The sequence below is a fragment of the Radiomyces spectabilis genome, assembly GCF_025331425.1.
Source record: "Radiomyces spectabilis strain NRRL 2753 chromosome Unknown BYT42scaffold_11, whole genome shotgun sequence".
In the NCBI taxonomy this organism is placed as follows: Eukaryota; Fungi; Mucoromycota; class Mucoromycetes; order Mucorales; family Radiomycetaceae; genus Radiomyces; species Radiomyces spectabilis.
In genome coordinates, this window is record NW_026251936.1 from 795,523 (window position 1) to 810,054 (window position 14,532).

At 43.3% G+C, this 14,532-nt stretch overlaps 5 protein-coding genes across 5 annotated transcripts; 2 read left to right on the forward strand and 3 right to left on the reverse strand.

The window, feature by feature from the left end:
- Positions 1-3,104: 3,104 nt before the first annotated feature.
- Positions 3,105-4,645, forward strand: BYT42DRAFT_580872 (thiazole biosynthetic enzyme, chloroplastic). Its single transcript, XM_051569555.1, has 4 exons — positions 3,105-3,395; positions 3,476-3,950; positions 4,034-4,119; positions 4,175-4,645. Exons 1-4 carry the CDS (start codon positions 3,138-3,140, stop codon positions 4,286-4,288), a joined length of 933 nt encoding a protein of 310 aa, XP_051420618.1. The 5' UTR covers positions 3,105-3,137; the 3' UTR covers positions 4,289-4,645.
- On the reverse strand, positions 4,646-5,925 carry BYT42DRAFT_580877 (U6 snRNA phosphodiesterase Usb1). The gene is made up of 6 exons (XM_051569556.1): positions 5,678-5,925; positions 5,524-5,616; positions 5,255-5,441; positions 5,086-5,179; positions 4,966-5,031; positions 4,646-4,909 (listed from the first exon to the last, which is right to left on the reverse strand). Exons 1-6 carry the CDS (start codon positions 5,727-5,729, stop codon positions 4,727-4,729), a joined length of 675 nt encoding a protein of 224 aa, XP_051420619.1. The 5' UTR covers positions 5,730-5,925; the 3' UTR covers positions 4,646-4,726.
- A 2,603-nt stretch (positions 5,926-8,528) lies between these two features.
- Positions 8,529-9,704, forward strand: BYT42DRAFT_75256 (Non-histone chromosomal protein 6). The gene is made up of 5 exons (XM_051572818.1): positions 8,529-8,711; positions 8,917-9,082; positions 9,170-9,228; positions 9,401-9,457; positions 9,594-9,704. The coding sequence occupies exons 2-5, from the start codon at positions 8,917-8,919 to the stop codon at positions 9,603-9,605; spliced, it is 294 nt and encodes a 97-aa protein (XP_051420620.1). The 5' UTR covers positions 8,529-8,711; the 3' UTR covers positions 9,606-9,704.
- Positions 9,705-9,713: 9 nt separating this feature from the next.
- Positions 9,714-12,175, reverse strand: BYT42DRAFT_501473 (methylenetetrahydrofolate reductase-domain-containing protein; the record flags this gene model as incomplete). Its single annotated transcript, XM_051564771.1, has 9 exons — positions 9,714-9,875; positions 9,978-10,100; positions 10,183-10,548; positions 10,643-10,680; positions 10,754-10,865; positions 10,923-11,120; positions 11,243-11,367; positions 11,442-11,961; positions 12,089-12,175. The coding sequence occupies 9 exons, from the start codon at positions 12,173-12,175 to the stop codon at positions 9,714-9,716; spliced, it is 1,731 nt and encodes a 576-aa protein (XP_051420621.1).
- Positions 12,176-12,305: 130 nt separating this feature from the next.
- On the reverse strand, positions 12,306-14,230 carry BYT42DRAFT_537424 (P-loop containing nucleoside triphosphate hydrolase protein). The gene is made up of 4 exons (XM_051565503.1): positions 13,776-14,230; positions 13,091-13,707; positions 12,703-13,023; positions 12,306-12,627 (listed from the first exon to the last, which is right to left on the reverse strand). Exons 1-4 carry the CDS (start codon positions 14,182-14,184, stop codon positions 12,427-12,429), a joined length of 1,548 nt encoding a protein of 515 aa, XP_051420622.1. The 5' UTR covers positions 14,185-14,230; the 3' UTR covers positions 12,306-12,426.
- Positions 14,231-14,532: the final 302 nt, after the last annotated feature.

Here is a 14,532-nt window from a genome sequence, read left to right on the forward strand (position 1 = left end):
ATTTATCTGGATTTTTCAATATATTTGTATAATAATTTATTTTAAATAAACATGTTGAACGGCGCTTGATGCCGTACTTGTGTTCCATTGAATCGGCAATTGCATTCCAGTTTTCATATCAGTGAATGCTTTGACATCGTCGAGATAAGTCACTTTCCCCAGTAGACTGGGATACACCGACAAGAGCGGGTCTGTTGTGGTGGTGCTTGTTTGATGCGACTTGATAACCGCAGGTCAATAAAAGAACAAAAGTCGAAACCAACGCCAGGTGTAGCTGTTCTTCCAGGGAATATTTCCAGTCTGAGCTGATGATGAACAATTACAGCTGATGGAAAGCACGGGAGAGATCGAAATTGTTCACAATCAAAATCGATGGTGCATCGGACAAGGTCAGGTAACGCAGACGGAATAGCTCCGAGTATTAGATACCATGTTGTCTTTCGATAACCTGCCGTTCTTCCTGTGTCGACGCCGGTCTCCAACGCTCCGCACATTGAACGTTTTCATGCTCATCGCGTTGCGGCCAACGTTCTACGTTAGCGATCGCTGTCCGGGAGAGAAAATGTGATATCGTCAAAAGAGGGTGCGTGCTTCTTCATGCCGTCTTTTTCGTTACGACTGGATTGGTATCGGTGTCATTGTGCTCATGCGCTTCTCTGTAAGAAGAACTGGTTGGAACGATGTCAAGGTGGTGTTGTTGACGAAGCACTCAGAAAATGCCTTCCAAGGTCGTTCAAATCACCAAAATAGCCAGAACATCAAGGGACGAGCATAGTTCTCTTCCACAAGGTCACCATCAGCACGGTGTGGCAAATAAAGAAGCACTTGTTGTTCAAAAGCTCATGTAGGTTCTGTGGCGTGCTGAACAATTTGAGGTATGTATCATTATGAAAGCACTTATTCAGCAATTAGAGGGCTTGACGATCTTCAGTCATCCGAGGTGTTGCAAGCACAACAAAGTAAAAGAGTCCTCCATTTTTTCAGTCTGCCCCGTTTTTGTTTCAATGCGCCTCCAGATCACACAGCGATTCCTAACCTCTCTGCCAAAACAAATGATGGGGTTTCTTTGGGGGAAGAGAAAGCCAATGAAAACACTTAATTATGGTTCTGGCAGTATCAGTGCCTGTACCTATGCCTTTGCGCTATGGCTATCGAGACTTTGGAACCCTGCCAGCCTACTGCCCCCTCATCGGCTATTGCTTAGCTTGTGCTTATTTCGTTATATTGATATGCAGCGACATGTCACCATAAATGGATTTGTAACCACTACAGTCTTAACACCGGGCACCCTGCCATTAAGCATCGTACCACTTCCATGCGACATATCCACCGAAAATAATCGTCAGTTCAAACTGTGCCAATTTTTTCATTCGTCTCGCGTTGGCGGCGTAACTGATTTAGTTTATATCCAAATAAAAATGAGAACATGCGTACAAACCATTTTAAATTGCAGAAATAAATGTCCACACTGCCAAGAGAGACCCACAGATTCCACTTGGATACAGAGACAGGTGCAATTGTAACGGTTTGATAAAATTCAAAGCGTGCTTCCTAACCGTGAAATATCTGCTCGTTTGACGTTCCGCAAACGCAGTGGAAGACTGTTGAGCCGCAGATCTGATTTTTCCGAATCGTCATCTCTGCTGATACGGCGTCCGTTTCTCAACCTTGCTGAAGGATCTTTCTGACATGGTAGCTATTCTGTCGATTTAATGACAGACAGGCGGGGGACCCGGTTTGTTATGGGGAAATGTGATGTAACATTATACTAATAGAGACGCATGATTGTTTGACGAGCAAATTATGAGTCATTGGCGGTTAAAGAATGGTCTACATTTTTTACGGTCTGACATGAACCATGGATTGTAGCCATGCTCTACTTCTGTGTCACTGGTCACATAAAATCGTGCAACCTCTCTGTTATGTTATCTTTTTTAGAGTGTGCAAAGATACACGAAACCCTGCCAGATCCAGAACTGACTATTATATGATAGATCAAGGTAACGCTAGAGCATTTAAAGATGATTTTCATATCCAATCATGCACCGGAAGCAAGGCAACATTGAAAAAAAAAAGTTTCAAACCACGACCAACACCCGAGATGAGCGCGTTTATTCAAATATATTTGCTGTATAGAGCAATGGCCGAACTTTTTGATCAAGTATATTTTTTGGTGTGGGTTCAGAAACCTATCGTTGTACTTGCTACCCAATAGTTCAGAAATATCAAGTACTCTCATAATCGTCGATGATGTGGAGCTAAGATGTTGCTTATTTGCTTGCTGACCAAAGTTTACTGAATGTTTGTTGCTAATCAATTATGCGTATTTGCCTTTGATATGTTCCGAGAGATTGCGTGCCGCATAATCGGCACCGTGCGACTGCTTTTAATATTTGACTTCACCGTTGAAATGTATCTAGGATGAAGCATGCCGCGGGTAACGAGCACTTGAACGCGCGCTTTAGCTTGGTTTAAGGCTCTGGCGGTTATCCGATTTTACAACCAAACACCTTCCATTCTAAAACTTGTGGAAGTCTTCTGAACCAAGAGTTACAGCGCAGTGCTACATTTCCAACTCGTCTGCAGATAAACTGACTGCAACGACTCTTAACAGCGCACGCATTGGCAATGTTATTGATGGCACAGGCTCCCATGTTATTGTTTGGTGATTTATTGGCAGATATGCGATCCTTTTCATTTAATTGTTTCAACCAATGCAAGAGGAGCCAAAGTTATGGGTGAAAAAAAGCCTATTATTTTCTTGAAGTTTCCATTCACCTATTTAGCATAATATTTACATGGGACATTCTGTTCTACCTTGTCTGTAACTAGTTGCAATGAATGATCAAAAAAGATCTAGCAAGATCAGAGCGATGTTACTCAAGTGGATGGTACAGGGAATGATGGATGCTTCATGAACCAATACGAAGATAGTTGTGTTTCCGAGCTGTTCCCGTATTGTTCCGGTTCCCTCGCATGCATAATTTCATCAAGATGATTTTAGGTCACACAACATCTGGTTAACTCAGATCTAAACTTTGCTGGGACCCACGGTAGAATAAACTATAAAAGAGAGCTTTTTTTTGGACTCGTCGTTAGTAAAAGAAACACATTCGTTCTGATTCATTTTTTCTGCAATGTCTACTACCATCACTGCTACTACTTCGCAAACTGGTTACCGTCTTGGCGGTGAAGAGTTCACGCCGGCTTTCAAGTACGATGACTTTAATGGTTACACGTTCAAGCCTATCCGTGAAGCTGAAGTCAACCGCGAAATGGTGAGCCGCTACATGACTGATATGCTCGACTATGCCGAAACCGATGTCGTTGTCGTCGGCTGTGGAAGCGCCGGCTTGTCCTGCGCCTGGGAATTGTCCAAGGATCCCAGCATCAAGGTAAAAATTTTTAAACCTGTCTAAAGTTCTGAAAAGACATGATTCTTACGCGCTGTGATTTTCTTTTCCGTTTCAAAAAGGTTGCCATTATTGAACAGAATGTGTCTCCCGGTGGTGGCTGCTGGCTCGGTGGTCAGCTTTTCTCGGCCATGATTGTGCGCAAGCCCGCTGACAAGTTCCTCGATGATGTTGGTGTGCCATACGAAGAAAAGGAAAACTACGTTGTTGTCAAGCACGCCGCCTTGTTTACTTCTACTATCTTGTCCAAGTTGCTTGCTCGTCCTAATGTCAAGCTTTTCAATGCTACTGCCGTTGAGGACTTGATTGTCAAGAACCGCAGAGTCGCCGGTGTCGTGACCAACTGGGCTTTGGTCACTCTGAATCACGATACCCAATCGTGCATGGACCCCAACGTTATTGAATGCAAGGTGGTTGTCTCTGGTTGCGGCCACGATGGCCCATTCGGTGCCTCCGGTGTCAAGCGTCTTGAATCCATTGGTTTGATCAAGGAAAAGAAGGGCATGCTCTCCTTGGACATGAACTCGGCTGAAGATGGTACGTTACCACAACTAGCCAACGACTACTGTCGATAGAGGCCTCAACTGACGTGCGGTCTTTTTTTTTTTTTTCTCTAACAGATATCGTGAGATACACGCGTGAGGTTGTCCCCGGTATGGTTGTCACTGGCATGGAACTTGCCGAACTTGATGGTGCTCCTCGCATGGTATGTTACGAGCATTGTGTGTTAGTTGATCGCTAACACGAATTGTTGGTTATAGGGTCCTACTTTTGGTGCCATGTTGATCTCTGGTCAAAAGGCTGCGTATGCTGCTCGTGAATCGCTTCAGCGACAGCAGAAAGCTGCTCAGGCTGCCGGCAAGGTGGCGGCCTGAATCAACTCATCCAATTCCATACTACGAGGCTTACAAGGGTATATCGCGGCGGTGTCATAAAGGTACGTGTTGATTGTATCGATCCATGTTATCCAGGATACAGTCGGCACTAGGGGTGCTTGTTCTTTATGATCAGGCTGAGATTATACCCTTTGAACGTGATCTGCATAATAGCAGCGCACGGAAGTTTGCCATCATGTATGAATTCATTCACTTTTTTTCAGCAGCTCTTTTTTTCTTTTCTTTTACTTTCTTCAACACGACAACTTTTTTTTTAAAAAAATATATTTTTTGATATTTTTGTAACCATTTTTCCCCCTATCCCCCTTGAAAATAAAAAAAAATATGAACGTTACTTTTTTCTATAAAAAACATCTCCCAAACAAAAGTCCGAAGAAATGTCTAGCTGCTGTGACAAGTGACCAACTTGTTTCTTTGTTATTTTTCTTTTGTTTTTAATCCGATATCTACAATACGATTTCCCATTTTGACAATAATTTTGTCGATGGGAAACGATAATGAGATGACTTTGTCCTCCAGTGACTCGGGTAATGAGGCGATGGCTGATTCGAGCGGCGGCAATTTCAGAGACCAAGCTATACTTGCATGAAATCGAGGTGGCTATTGGGCTGATGGTCAGGGAAAATAGTCAGAGACGTAGGCGTCATCCGCCTTACCTTGTAAAATACAGGCTGGTGAAAACTCTGGACCACCTTATCCACTGATTTCAAGCACGATACGAGCTGTGATCGGTTAGAGAATATGTTTACGTGTCCAAGGCAAAAAGACAGTCATACCTCATGGTATCCGGCTCCTACTTCCAACGTGACAAACGATCGAGTTTTTTCATCGTTCGACAAGAGCGACACCTGAGCGAATGATATATTACATCTACGCGGAGTGGCGATCATTTTTTAATGAGAACTACGTCAAATCACCGCGTCGCACAGATCATGACAAGCTTACGTTGTTATATTGCTTACATTGCGTCGGACACACTCAGTGAAGCTTTGCAATTGATGTTCTCTGAGGAAAAGACATCGACTAAGACTTATGTGAAGGTATTGGTTGGTATCATCGGTATAGGGGTGAATCGAATCATCATGCTGGGTGACTTGATCCATGACGCGCTGAATCTCGTCAGTGACAGGTACTGTGTTGTTGCCATATGAATGTCATCGGTGAATATCAGTCTATGACACAGACTGCAAAATACTTTTCATTCGACGACGCACCTTTGACATAGACGTGAGTCGCCCAACTGTTCTCGGTATGAGGTCTGCTACGCTGTCGTCCTCGGTGCAAGCTGGGATCGCTCGGCACAGGTGCTAGAGTTTCATCTCTGAGTATGTGGATTTTTTGAGTTACGGCGACTTTTGTTCAACAAACCAGCTTTGAAGAAAGAGGGCAGAGGAGGCAATCGCGCACTGTAATGGGGCATTCAATATTCACTGTTCCTGATCTGAAAATACTACACGCTATACCGTTTGGCATCGGGAGCATCGTCATCTTTCAAGGATCGTTTACGATCCATCTCACTATCGCTCTCATCAGACGACGACGAGTAATTGATCAGTGCGTCCATCACTGGGTGCAGGGCGTGAGGGAAAACAGAAAAAAAAGCAGTGACAGCCTTTGTTCGTCAACAAACTCGACAAATCGAAAATAATCACCGCTTTATGTTGCATGAAATTGAATCCCGGCCAAATCATTCTACAATTTATCTTTGCCCTCAACAGACAGCTTCTTCACCAAAAAGGCAAGCTAACCTATTGATATTGTGCCGTCTTCGCAGAGACAATGGAAGCCCAATCCAAAATTCATTCCCAGTCTCACAGCGCGAACAATTTTCGTTACGTTGTTCGTTTCCCGTACCCACTCTCCGTTGACCGTCATGGATGGTAAGCCGCATTGATGCAGCTGTACGAAAGCCGGTTATTGAGTCAGTGTATTTTCTTTTAGTTTCAGATAATACAGGCGATGTGGTCGAAGACTTTGCGAAACAGCTTGATAAAAGTTTGTATTTTTTTATGGAATCATTGCTTGTTCCTCTTTTTAACAGGATCTTATCTTAGTATGCCTGGGATCATCATTGTCTCCTCAGCAACCTGAGAATGACCATATGGACACCTGCATCCATGAACTAAGCAATAATCACGACAGCGATACCAAAGGCGACAGGAACAGCGACAATGACATTGACAGCGATGAAGAGAACGGCGATATTCCTTTCGGTTATGCGCCATTATCGCAAGAAGAGTCAGACGATGTAGACGAGGAAAACGATATACATGCTGTTCATCCCAACGCCGACTTGGAATTATCCCGGATGGATATGGAACCTTTGAAGATACCCTTGGACGATGACGCACCGTTAACCAAAGGTACAGTAGAGTAAGGCACAGCAGCAGGTCAAGCGGGGACTAACCGTATTGATAAAGAAACACAAGAGTTGATCAAAACTATCATGAACAACATTCAGTTACCAGACAAGGCAATACCTGGTCAGTGCTTCAATAGTGGACTCATTTTTGTACTTGGAATCGCATGTCTTTCAAGAAATAACTTATTGTGTATGAACTTTAATAGAATGGGCCAAAGTGGTACCGGAATCGCTGTGGATGCCACAAGTAGAAAAGAAACCGTAACGGTGATCTTGGCAAGGTTTTTTCCCGTCATGCTCGCGAGAAACCGTAAGAGGATCCTTTTCATTCTTGTGTGCAACCATGCCTGTCGTCAAAAAAAAAGATCCTCGCTGGTCTGCGGAGCTAAAGAAAATAGATTGTATTGAGTAACCTCAACGTAGAAGAAAGATTGATGGACTTCAATCACATTCGTTAAAATGAAAGGATATCAAAAGACTAGCGAAAAAGTTTGGATCAATCAAAAACGTTGAAGGATGCTTTGTGAAGAAAATGGGCCAACTGTTGGCTTGAGAACCAGTAGGAGCATTGTGGGTGCACTTTGTGATCGCGAGTCCAAATGATTCGCATTGGAGTTCAGCTTATCAGGCCAAGTTTTTTGCCACCCGACACATGCACTTGTGATTCCGACGCATTGGGCTACATTGACCCCACTTTAGGATCACTGGCGTGGATTGACTTCATCTAGTGAGAGGCGTCGACGATACCCTCTAGTAAAAGGATGGAATGAATATGCCAGCTGCGTGTTCACAGAGAAAATACATCTCACATTAAGTTTTTGTTATCGTGCCCATCACGTAATATAAAACTTTTCGAACGTCACATGGTATCATTGGCTGAGTGATTCGCGGTCACATCAGCGTGTTTGAATTTCCACGCAATCTGCTTTAGTAAGGCAATGTGCCTGCACTAATGTGGCCACCCACATGCTGCTCACACCTTACACAATACTGAGGTTAACCAAGTCTACTCTTGATCGGTGAAGAATTAATGTCCTGTTCACATTTGAAATACGCGTTATTTGATTGTCCAAGCTAGCTGACTCACAGTTTGTGGGAAAAGTATATGCGTCATGTATCATCTATTTTTACCTTGTTCATTTTGAATCCTGTGATAATTTGTCTCCAACAGGCTTTTGTTTTGGTATTCAATGGAAAGTGAGGGGAGCTACTTTAGCATTCATTTGAGCTAGTCAATCAATGCCACTTACGGTAAGCATATCACTTGTCTTTTACAGTACTGAACCATGCATTCGGCTTTCTATTACGAAAAAATGATTTCTTTTTTTTTTTTTCGTTTGACGGGGGATGTCTCAGTGATGTCTTAAAGGGAGGGAGGCAGTACCAGTATGTTTTTAAATTCTCCGCAAACATATGGCATGCTGCTCAAGTCAATTAATTATGGACCATTCATTTGTGAACTGTTTATGTATGCTGTAAGTCTCCTTTTTTCTTTTCAGTGACACTAATCAATGGTATTGGTGGGATTAGGTTCCATTGCTAGAAAAAGAAATAAAAAAAATAAAACTCTGCAGTGTCATACCTTGAAAAATAACGGCAAAAACATTAAGAAAAAGAGTGTGCCATGAAAAAAAAAAAAAAAAAAAAAAAAATAAGAATCTCTTACACCCAAAATACGCGTTCTACTCCATCACGTAAAAAAAAAACCGTGATAGTGGAGACTTTTTTTTTCTTTGTTTATTGAATAGCCGCTTTTTTTTTTATCCCTGCAAACGCGTTCTGCGATGATTTCACTGAAGCGTTATGCGGAGGTTTAAAATGGGTGGAATAGGGAGGGGAAAAAAAAAAGCAGGGAACCCAAAAGCTGCGCGAACGAAAATTGCAAATTTTGATTGGTGACTGCATACTAATCGGCGACATCGATTGGTTAAGACCCAGCCAGCCAAAAAAAAAAACTTCGCCCAGCCCAGCCTAGCGGCCCTCACGCTCCTCTTACACACACACACACTTTTCTCTCACATCTTATCCCACTGCTAAAAGGTGAGTTTGACTTCTTTGGCACGGCCAAAAAATATATGAAAAATTATTGCCCTCCGACTTTTCCACTGTAACCCACCTACTACCTTCTACTTCCCACTGGGGTTTCCCTTTCACTTTTTGGTCCTCATTTCGTTTCGTCTACGGTATTACGCGTACTCATACCAGAACCTTTTTTCCCCTTTTTTTTTCTCTCTCTCTCATATAGATGCCCAAAGAAGCAACTCAGAAGACTAGCAAGCGCACCGACAGAGGCAGAAACAGCAAGCCCAAGAAGGATGCCAGCGCACCCAAGCGTGGCTTGTCTGCTTACATGTTTTTCTCACAAGAAATGCGCCAACAGGTCAAGGACGAAAACCCAGAGGCCGGCTTTGGTGAGTTCATTGTCTTTTTTTTTTTTTTTAAAAAAAAAAAAAAGAAAAATCTTTGTATCACAGCCCATGCTTATCATTATGCGACAGGTCAAATCGGCAAGCTCCTTGGTGCCAAGTGGAAGAAAATGTCGGAAGAAGAAAAGAAGGTAAGAAAAATAAAACATAAAAAAATACCCACCCTCCTCCCCATGATACACCATCCCAAAAGGAAAAAAAAAAAAGAAGAAAAGAAGAATTTGTAGGCGGCGCGTCGTCTTTCGCGCGCTTGTTGGATCAAAAGAAACAAAATCGTACTCACGTCGTTTTTTATTTGAATAGCCATACAATGAAAAAGCTGAGGCTGACAAGAAGCGTTACGAAGATGAGAAAGCTGCTGCTGTAAGTGGTCCAAGTCCAGAACCAGAACCCACTGAGAACAAGGAGACACCAATACTAAAACTTGCCATTTTTTTTTCGCTCTTTTTTCCCTTTTTTTTCTCTTCCTCGCTTCTCTTTCTTTTCCTTCTTATAGGCTGGCCAATAATTGAAAAAAAAACAAATGCACCATGATTGAAGCAAGGACGTAACCCTCTCAAGCCTGAAAAAGCCGATATATTTTAATAAATCTTATGCATTACTTCACTATATTCTTTCACACGCCCAAAGCGTCAAATAAATTGTCGGATTGCGTGAAATCGTTATGCACCACATTAATGAGCCACACTTGCTCTCGAAGGCTCTTTAACAATTTCGCTGTGTCACTCTCTGGCGGGTATTGGCGTTGCCATTCTTCCCATAATCCATACGCCTCTTCCTAAAATTGCCAAAAAAAGCACACACACACACACACACACAAAAAAAAAGTTTTAGCACATGACCCTTTGAACACTTTCCCAGGAACATTGAATATCTCTACCTTCCACGCCTCGAAATTGGAGCGAGAGATGATGGTCGATTGCACAATCTCCTTGCCAGAAAAGACGCCCCACGTCACTGCATTGTGCGCGTCGACCTCCTCTACATTGGAGATGAAATCACCCTAGACAAGCAGACAACCCAAGTCAGTTTCATCCACCTCGTATGATTCACCGCAAAATATTTTGTTCAACATGAATTTTTACCTTTGCATTCGCAGCGTAATAGGTAATGTATTCATCTTTATCAAAACTGGCCAACAATGGTTTCAGGCGGTCTTCCGACACGAAACACTCAAGAAAGGCCTTTTGATACACGTAGCCGCCCTTGGGACCCCAGCCATAGACTTCATCCTGACTGTGTGCACCGTTCACCGCCGGCTGAGAACTGACCGTCCAATAGCCTCTTCGATTCAATTGGGCAAGACGCTGACGAATAGCATCCGTTTCTGTTTGCAACATGTCTTCACACCACGGCAAGCTCGACAGTTCGCCAAGAATGTATTGTACAAAAAGTTGTGTGATATCATCTTCCGTCTTGGGATGACCCCATTTGCTGCTTGCTTCTACCGTCTATGTCCCAAAATGTATTTTTGGGAGGAAGGATTTGCGCCTGTGAGAAATTTCCTGCTTTTCCATTCGTACGTGATAAAAACATGTTCCTTACCGGTAATTGATTCGCGCCATAAGTGTTTTCACCAAAAGCTTTTCAACATCAAATGACAAGCATATATAAGTTTCATGATTCCTTGTACGCAGCGCGTCCGATTGTGCTTACCAGGAGAGCGAGTATCGCCATAACGTCCATTAGGAAATTCATCCCAACTTTCGGCACGGTCGGCTCCTTGAAGGGTGGACCAAGGAGAAATCTTGGCAGCTGCAACTGTCAACTGCCACTCAAAATTTCAGTTTTTGAGCAAGCCAAACGCTGTATTTTTCAGTTATACCTTTTCACCAGACGCCAGCTTTTGAACGGACGACAGTTCTTGAGGAACAAGATTCAATTCTTGCAAAATCAATCGCGTGGATCGTTCCAGATTAAGCGTCGACAGATGGAAGCTGCATACATGATGTTGCTCATGCAGCTGGCGGATCATTTTCACAGCCAGACTCACGCCATATTCCTTGACTTTTTGATCGTCCGACTAAAAAACCCGCATCCATCATTACCAATGGTCATCATAAAAAAGTCCCCCATGAAGGGAATCCCCATAATGGGTCACCGTAAATGAGCCATCATGCTCAACAAGTTCAGAAGGTCGTCTACCTTAATACTATCCAAATCGGTCAAAATCTGCCTTGGTACATGGACCTTGCACAAATTAATCATGCGGCGGAAGCTCTGATATGTTGGAATTGGCATGATTCCAGGCACAATAGGTACGGTGATACCTGTGGACCATTCAAGATGTCATGGACATTACTTTTTTTTTTGGCTTGTTTGGGTTTACCATATCATCACGTACCTGCTTGTCGGCATTCTTTCAACCATTCCGCAAATGTCTCCACATCATAAAATAACTGAGTTAAAATAAAGTCGGCGCCCTGCTCCACTTTGGCTTTCAGATACGCAATGTCCTGAGATCGACTGGAAGCGTCCACATGACCATCGGGATAGCCCGCTACACCAATGCAGAAATAATCGCCATACTGTTCTCGAATGTATCGCACAAGATCCACGGCATGATTAAATCCATTGTCGCAAGGTGTCCAGTACTCGTGTCCTCGCGGAGGATCCCCACGAAGCGCCAAAATATTTTGTATACCGGCATTTTTCGCTTCCTTCAATGCATGATCAATTTGTTCCTTTTCCATATTTGTACACGTCAAATGCAGTAATGTCTCGACACCGTACACATTCTGTGCCATCGTACACAGCTCCAGCGTTTTGGACTGTGTCGACCCGCCTGCACCCCAGGTACAAGACACAAATGCTGGCTTCATTTGCGCCATGCGGGCAACACGATCGAATAAATTAGCCAGACCCTACAGCAAAAAAACTGTGAGCAGGGTTGATCTGAATAAACCGTCATGTTGGAAAGGGGGTTTCAGGTCGCGAAGTGCTGTATCCGGTTGACCTGAGCCCTAATCAGTTGTGTCTGGAAGGACTTACCACTTCCGTCTTGGGTGGAAAATACTCAAAAGAGTAGCTGATACTGTTGTCGTTCTCGGCTTGGGTGATTTTATCAACGATTCTCATTCTTTAAGAGTAAAACGGTAAAGCGAGCTCTGCAAAGCGGAGGTCCAGATCTTTCGACGCCCGATAAAAAAAAGTAGATGTGACTTTCATCGTCTGGATGACCTTGCTCATCATCAAAAGCCGATAAACTGTGGAAACACTCTAACAAGGTACTTTTTTTATTCACAGAAAAAAAATCACAAAAGGAATGCATGAAGAATTATGAAAATGAATAATGACAAACGAAATAACAAAACAAGCGCCTTTTTTTTTTAGGTCCTCTTCTTGCCCATGGTCAAATTAACTTTGGGTGGTACACTGAATCCAAAAGATTTTGCCACTTTGGCCAAATCGAGATTATCGACGCTGAAGATCTTTTTCAAACTGAAAGAAGCGTACGCCTGCAGGTACGATCGGTAACCATCACGAGCGGATTGATTCAGGTAGTAGTTCTTCTCCACAAGTTTTTCAAGCTATATATCATGGCGGGGATCAGTTTACACTGCAAACCATTCTGCCCCACTTGGTTATCGGATCCAGCTGCTTACCTGAGCCTGAACATTGGCAATTTTGTTTTGAGGGAATTGGTATTCATTTAACGGGACCTTGGCGTGTTTCAGGTATCTTAGGAAACCCAGTTCACTGGGTAATAAGAACAGTAAACTCTTTCCTCGTCCTCCCGCACGCGCAGTTCGGCCCACACGATGAATGTAATCACGAGGGTCATCCGGAGGATCAAACTGAACAATCCAATCCACCGCAGGGATATCTAAACCACGAGCCGCCACATCCGTACACAGCAGAATACCCTTTTCCGCATTACAGAATTCGAAAAAGGTGCTCGTTCGTTTTTGTTGTTTTTGACGTCCCTACACATTCTCAGCATCAGCTTTCATCGCCTTTTCTTTTTTTAACCATAAGTTTGCTTGTACTTACATGCAGTTCCAACACTGGCACGTCAATGTAATTCATCAATTCAGCGTGATATTTTACCGAATTACAGCTGGAGAAAAACACAATTACTTTCTTCTTCAGGTTCTTTCGTAAAAAGGTGAAGAGCAGCAGGAACCGTTTATCGGACTCGCAAATCACGTAACCCTGCTCCAAGCCTTCGGCGGTCGATGTATCTTTACGTTCGTCGACGTTGATATACAAGGGTCCCTTTTTCAAAGAAATACGAGCAAGATCGGACACCTTGGTGGTTTGAGTAGCCGAGAATAGCATCGACTGTCGATCTGAAGGAAGAATTTTGATAATCTGGCGCATTTCCTCTTCGAAACCGATTTCCAAAATACGATCCGCTTCGTCAATTACGAGTGCTTTTAAATTCTTGAAGATGAAGCCGCGCGTGTTCTGAAGATGATCCAACAAACGACCGGGAGTAGCGACCAACAAATTCACACCCTTGACCAACTTGTCTGCTTCGGCTTTTCTGTTGGCACCGCCAATGACAATACCAAATGTGTGCTGATGGTATTTCATTAATTCCTTGGCCACGCCGAAAATCTGAAGCGCCAATTCACGAGTAGGCGATACAATGATCACACCGGTACCTAAACATGTGTCCAGGTCAGATCCGCTATTTCCCTCCCCAAAAAATCCAAAACTATTTCTTTTTTACCATTTCTCGGCTTGAACTTTAATCGATAGAGCATTTCTACGGCGGGAATCAGGAAGGACAAGGTTTTACCGGAACCTGTCTTGGCCGCACCGAGCACATCCCGACCGGCCATCAGGGGAGGAATGGTACGAGCCTGAACTTCGGTCATTTTAGTGAAGCCCAAATCCTTGATAGCATTCTTGGTCTTTTCGCAGCATTCGAGACTCTCAAAATCGAGATTCAACGGCTTGCCTTCGGAAGATCCAGAAGGCTGATCAGTAATCGTGGTGTCGATGGTATCGTTGGCATCGTTGGCAGGAGCATCGGTCTGTTTAGCTTCGTTCTTGTTGACATTCTGCTTCTTACGGCTTGCATTCTGAGCATCGGAGGGCGACTTGCGCTTCTTGGCGTCCACAGATTGATTGCCCATGATGGATAACAAACAAATGTGCAGTTAAACTTCTGGGAAAAAAAAAAGGATTCAAAAAAAAAAGAAACTCAGAAAAAAAGGCACTGGAGGTGGCTTGCTAGTTGGTTGTGACTATTTTTCATAACGATATCTAAAGTGGCAAGAAGGGGCGGGCCAATGCGGTTCCAAAATGGCAGGTCTCAGCCCATTTGATTGCCTTTTTTGAAACGCAACGTTTCATGAAAACAGACAATGTTCCTAATTCATTGCTGCTACATAGAATATCAGAAGAAGTACTTAAAATGTTAATTGATCAAAAGTCATAATTAAATTCATAGATAATGCATCTTTCTGGCTTAATACAGTATT

Excerpts from the sequence above, each read along its gene's own strand:
- BYT42DRAFT_75256 (XM_051572818.1), top strand. The coding sequence starts at position 8,917 with ATGCCCAAAGAAGCAACTCAGAAGACTAGCAAGCGCACCGACAGAGGC. Across the intron at positions 9,083-9,169 it reads AAACCCAGAGGCCGGCTTTG|GTCAAATCGGCAAGCTCCTT; the intron begins GTGAGTTCATTG and ends ATTATGCGACAG. Across the intron at positions 9,229-9,400 it reads TGTCGGAAGAAGAAAAGAAG|CCATACAATGAAAAAGCTGA; the intron begins GTAAGAAAAATA and ends TTATTTGAATAG.
- BYT42DRAFT_537424 (XM_051565503.1), bottom strand. The coding sequence starts at position 14,184 with ATGGGCAATCAATCTGTGGACGCCAAGAAGCGCAAGTCGCCCTCCGAT. Across the intron at positions 13,708-13,775 it reads AAAGTTCAAGCCGAGAAATG|GTACCGGTGTGATCATTGTA; the intron begins GTAAAAAAGAAA and ends ACACATGTTTAG. Across the intron at positions 12,628-12,702 it reads TTGCCAATGTTCAGGCTCAG|CTTGAAAAACTTGTGGAGAA; the intron begins GTAAGCAGCTGG and ends CATGATATATAG.
- BYT42DRAFT_580877 (XM_051569556.1), bottom strand. The coding sequence starts at position 5,729 with ATGCCCCATTACAGTGCGCGATTGCCTCCTCTGCCCTCTTTCTTCAAA. Across the intron at positions 5,442-5,523 it reads GACTCACGTCTATGTCAAAG|TACCTGTCACTGACGAGATT; the intron begins GTGCGTCGTCGA and ends GCAACAACACAG. Across the intron at positions 5,180-5,254 it reads AATGTAAGCAATATAACAAC|ATGTAATATATCATTCGCTC; the intron begins GTAAGCTTGTCA and ends CACTCCGCGTAG.
- BYT42DRAFT_580872 (XM_051569555.1), top strand. The coding sequence starts at position 3,138 with ATGTCTACTACCATCACTGCTACTACTTCGCAAACTGGTTACCGTCTT. Across the intron at positions 3,396-3,475 it reads CCAAGGATCCCAGCATCAAG|GTTGCCATTATTGAACAGAA; the intron begins GTAAAAATTTTT and ends CGTTTCAAAAAG. Across the intron at positions 4,120-4,174 it reads TTGATGGTGCTCCTCGCATG|GGTCCTACTTTTGGTGCCAT; the intron begins GTATGTTACGAG and ends TGTTGGTTATAG.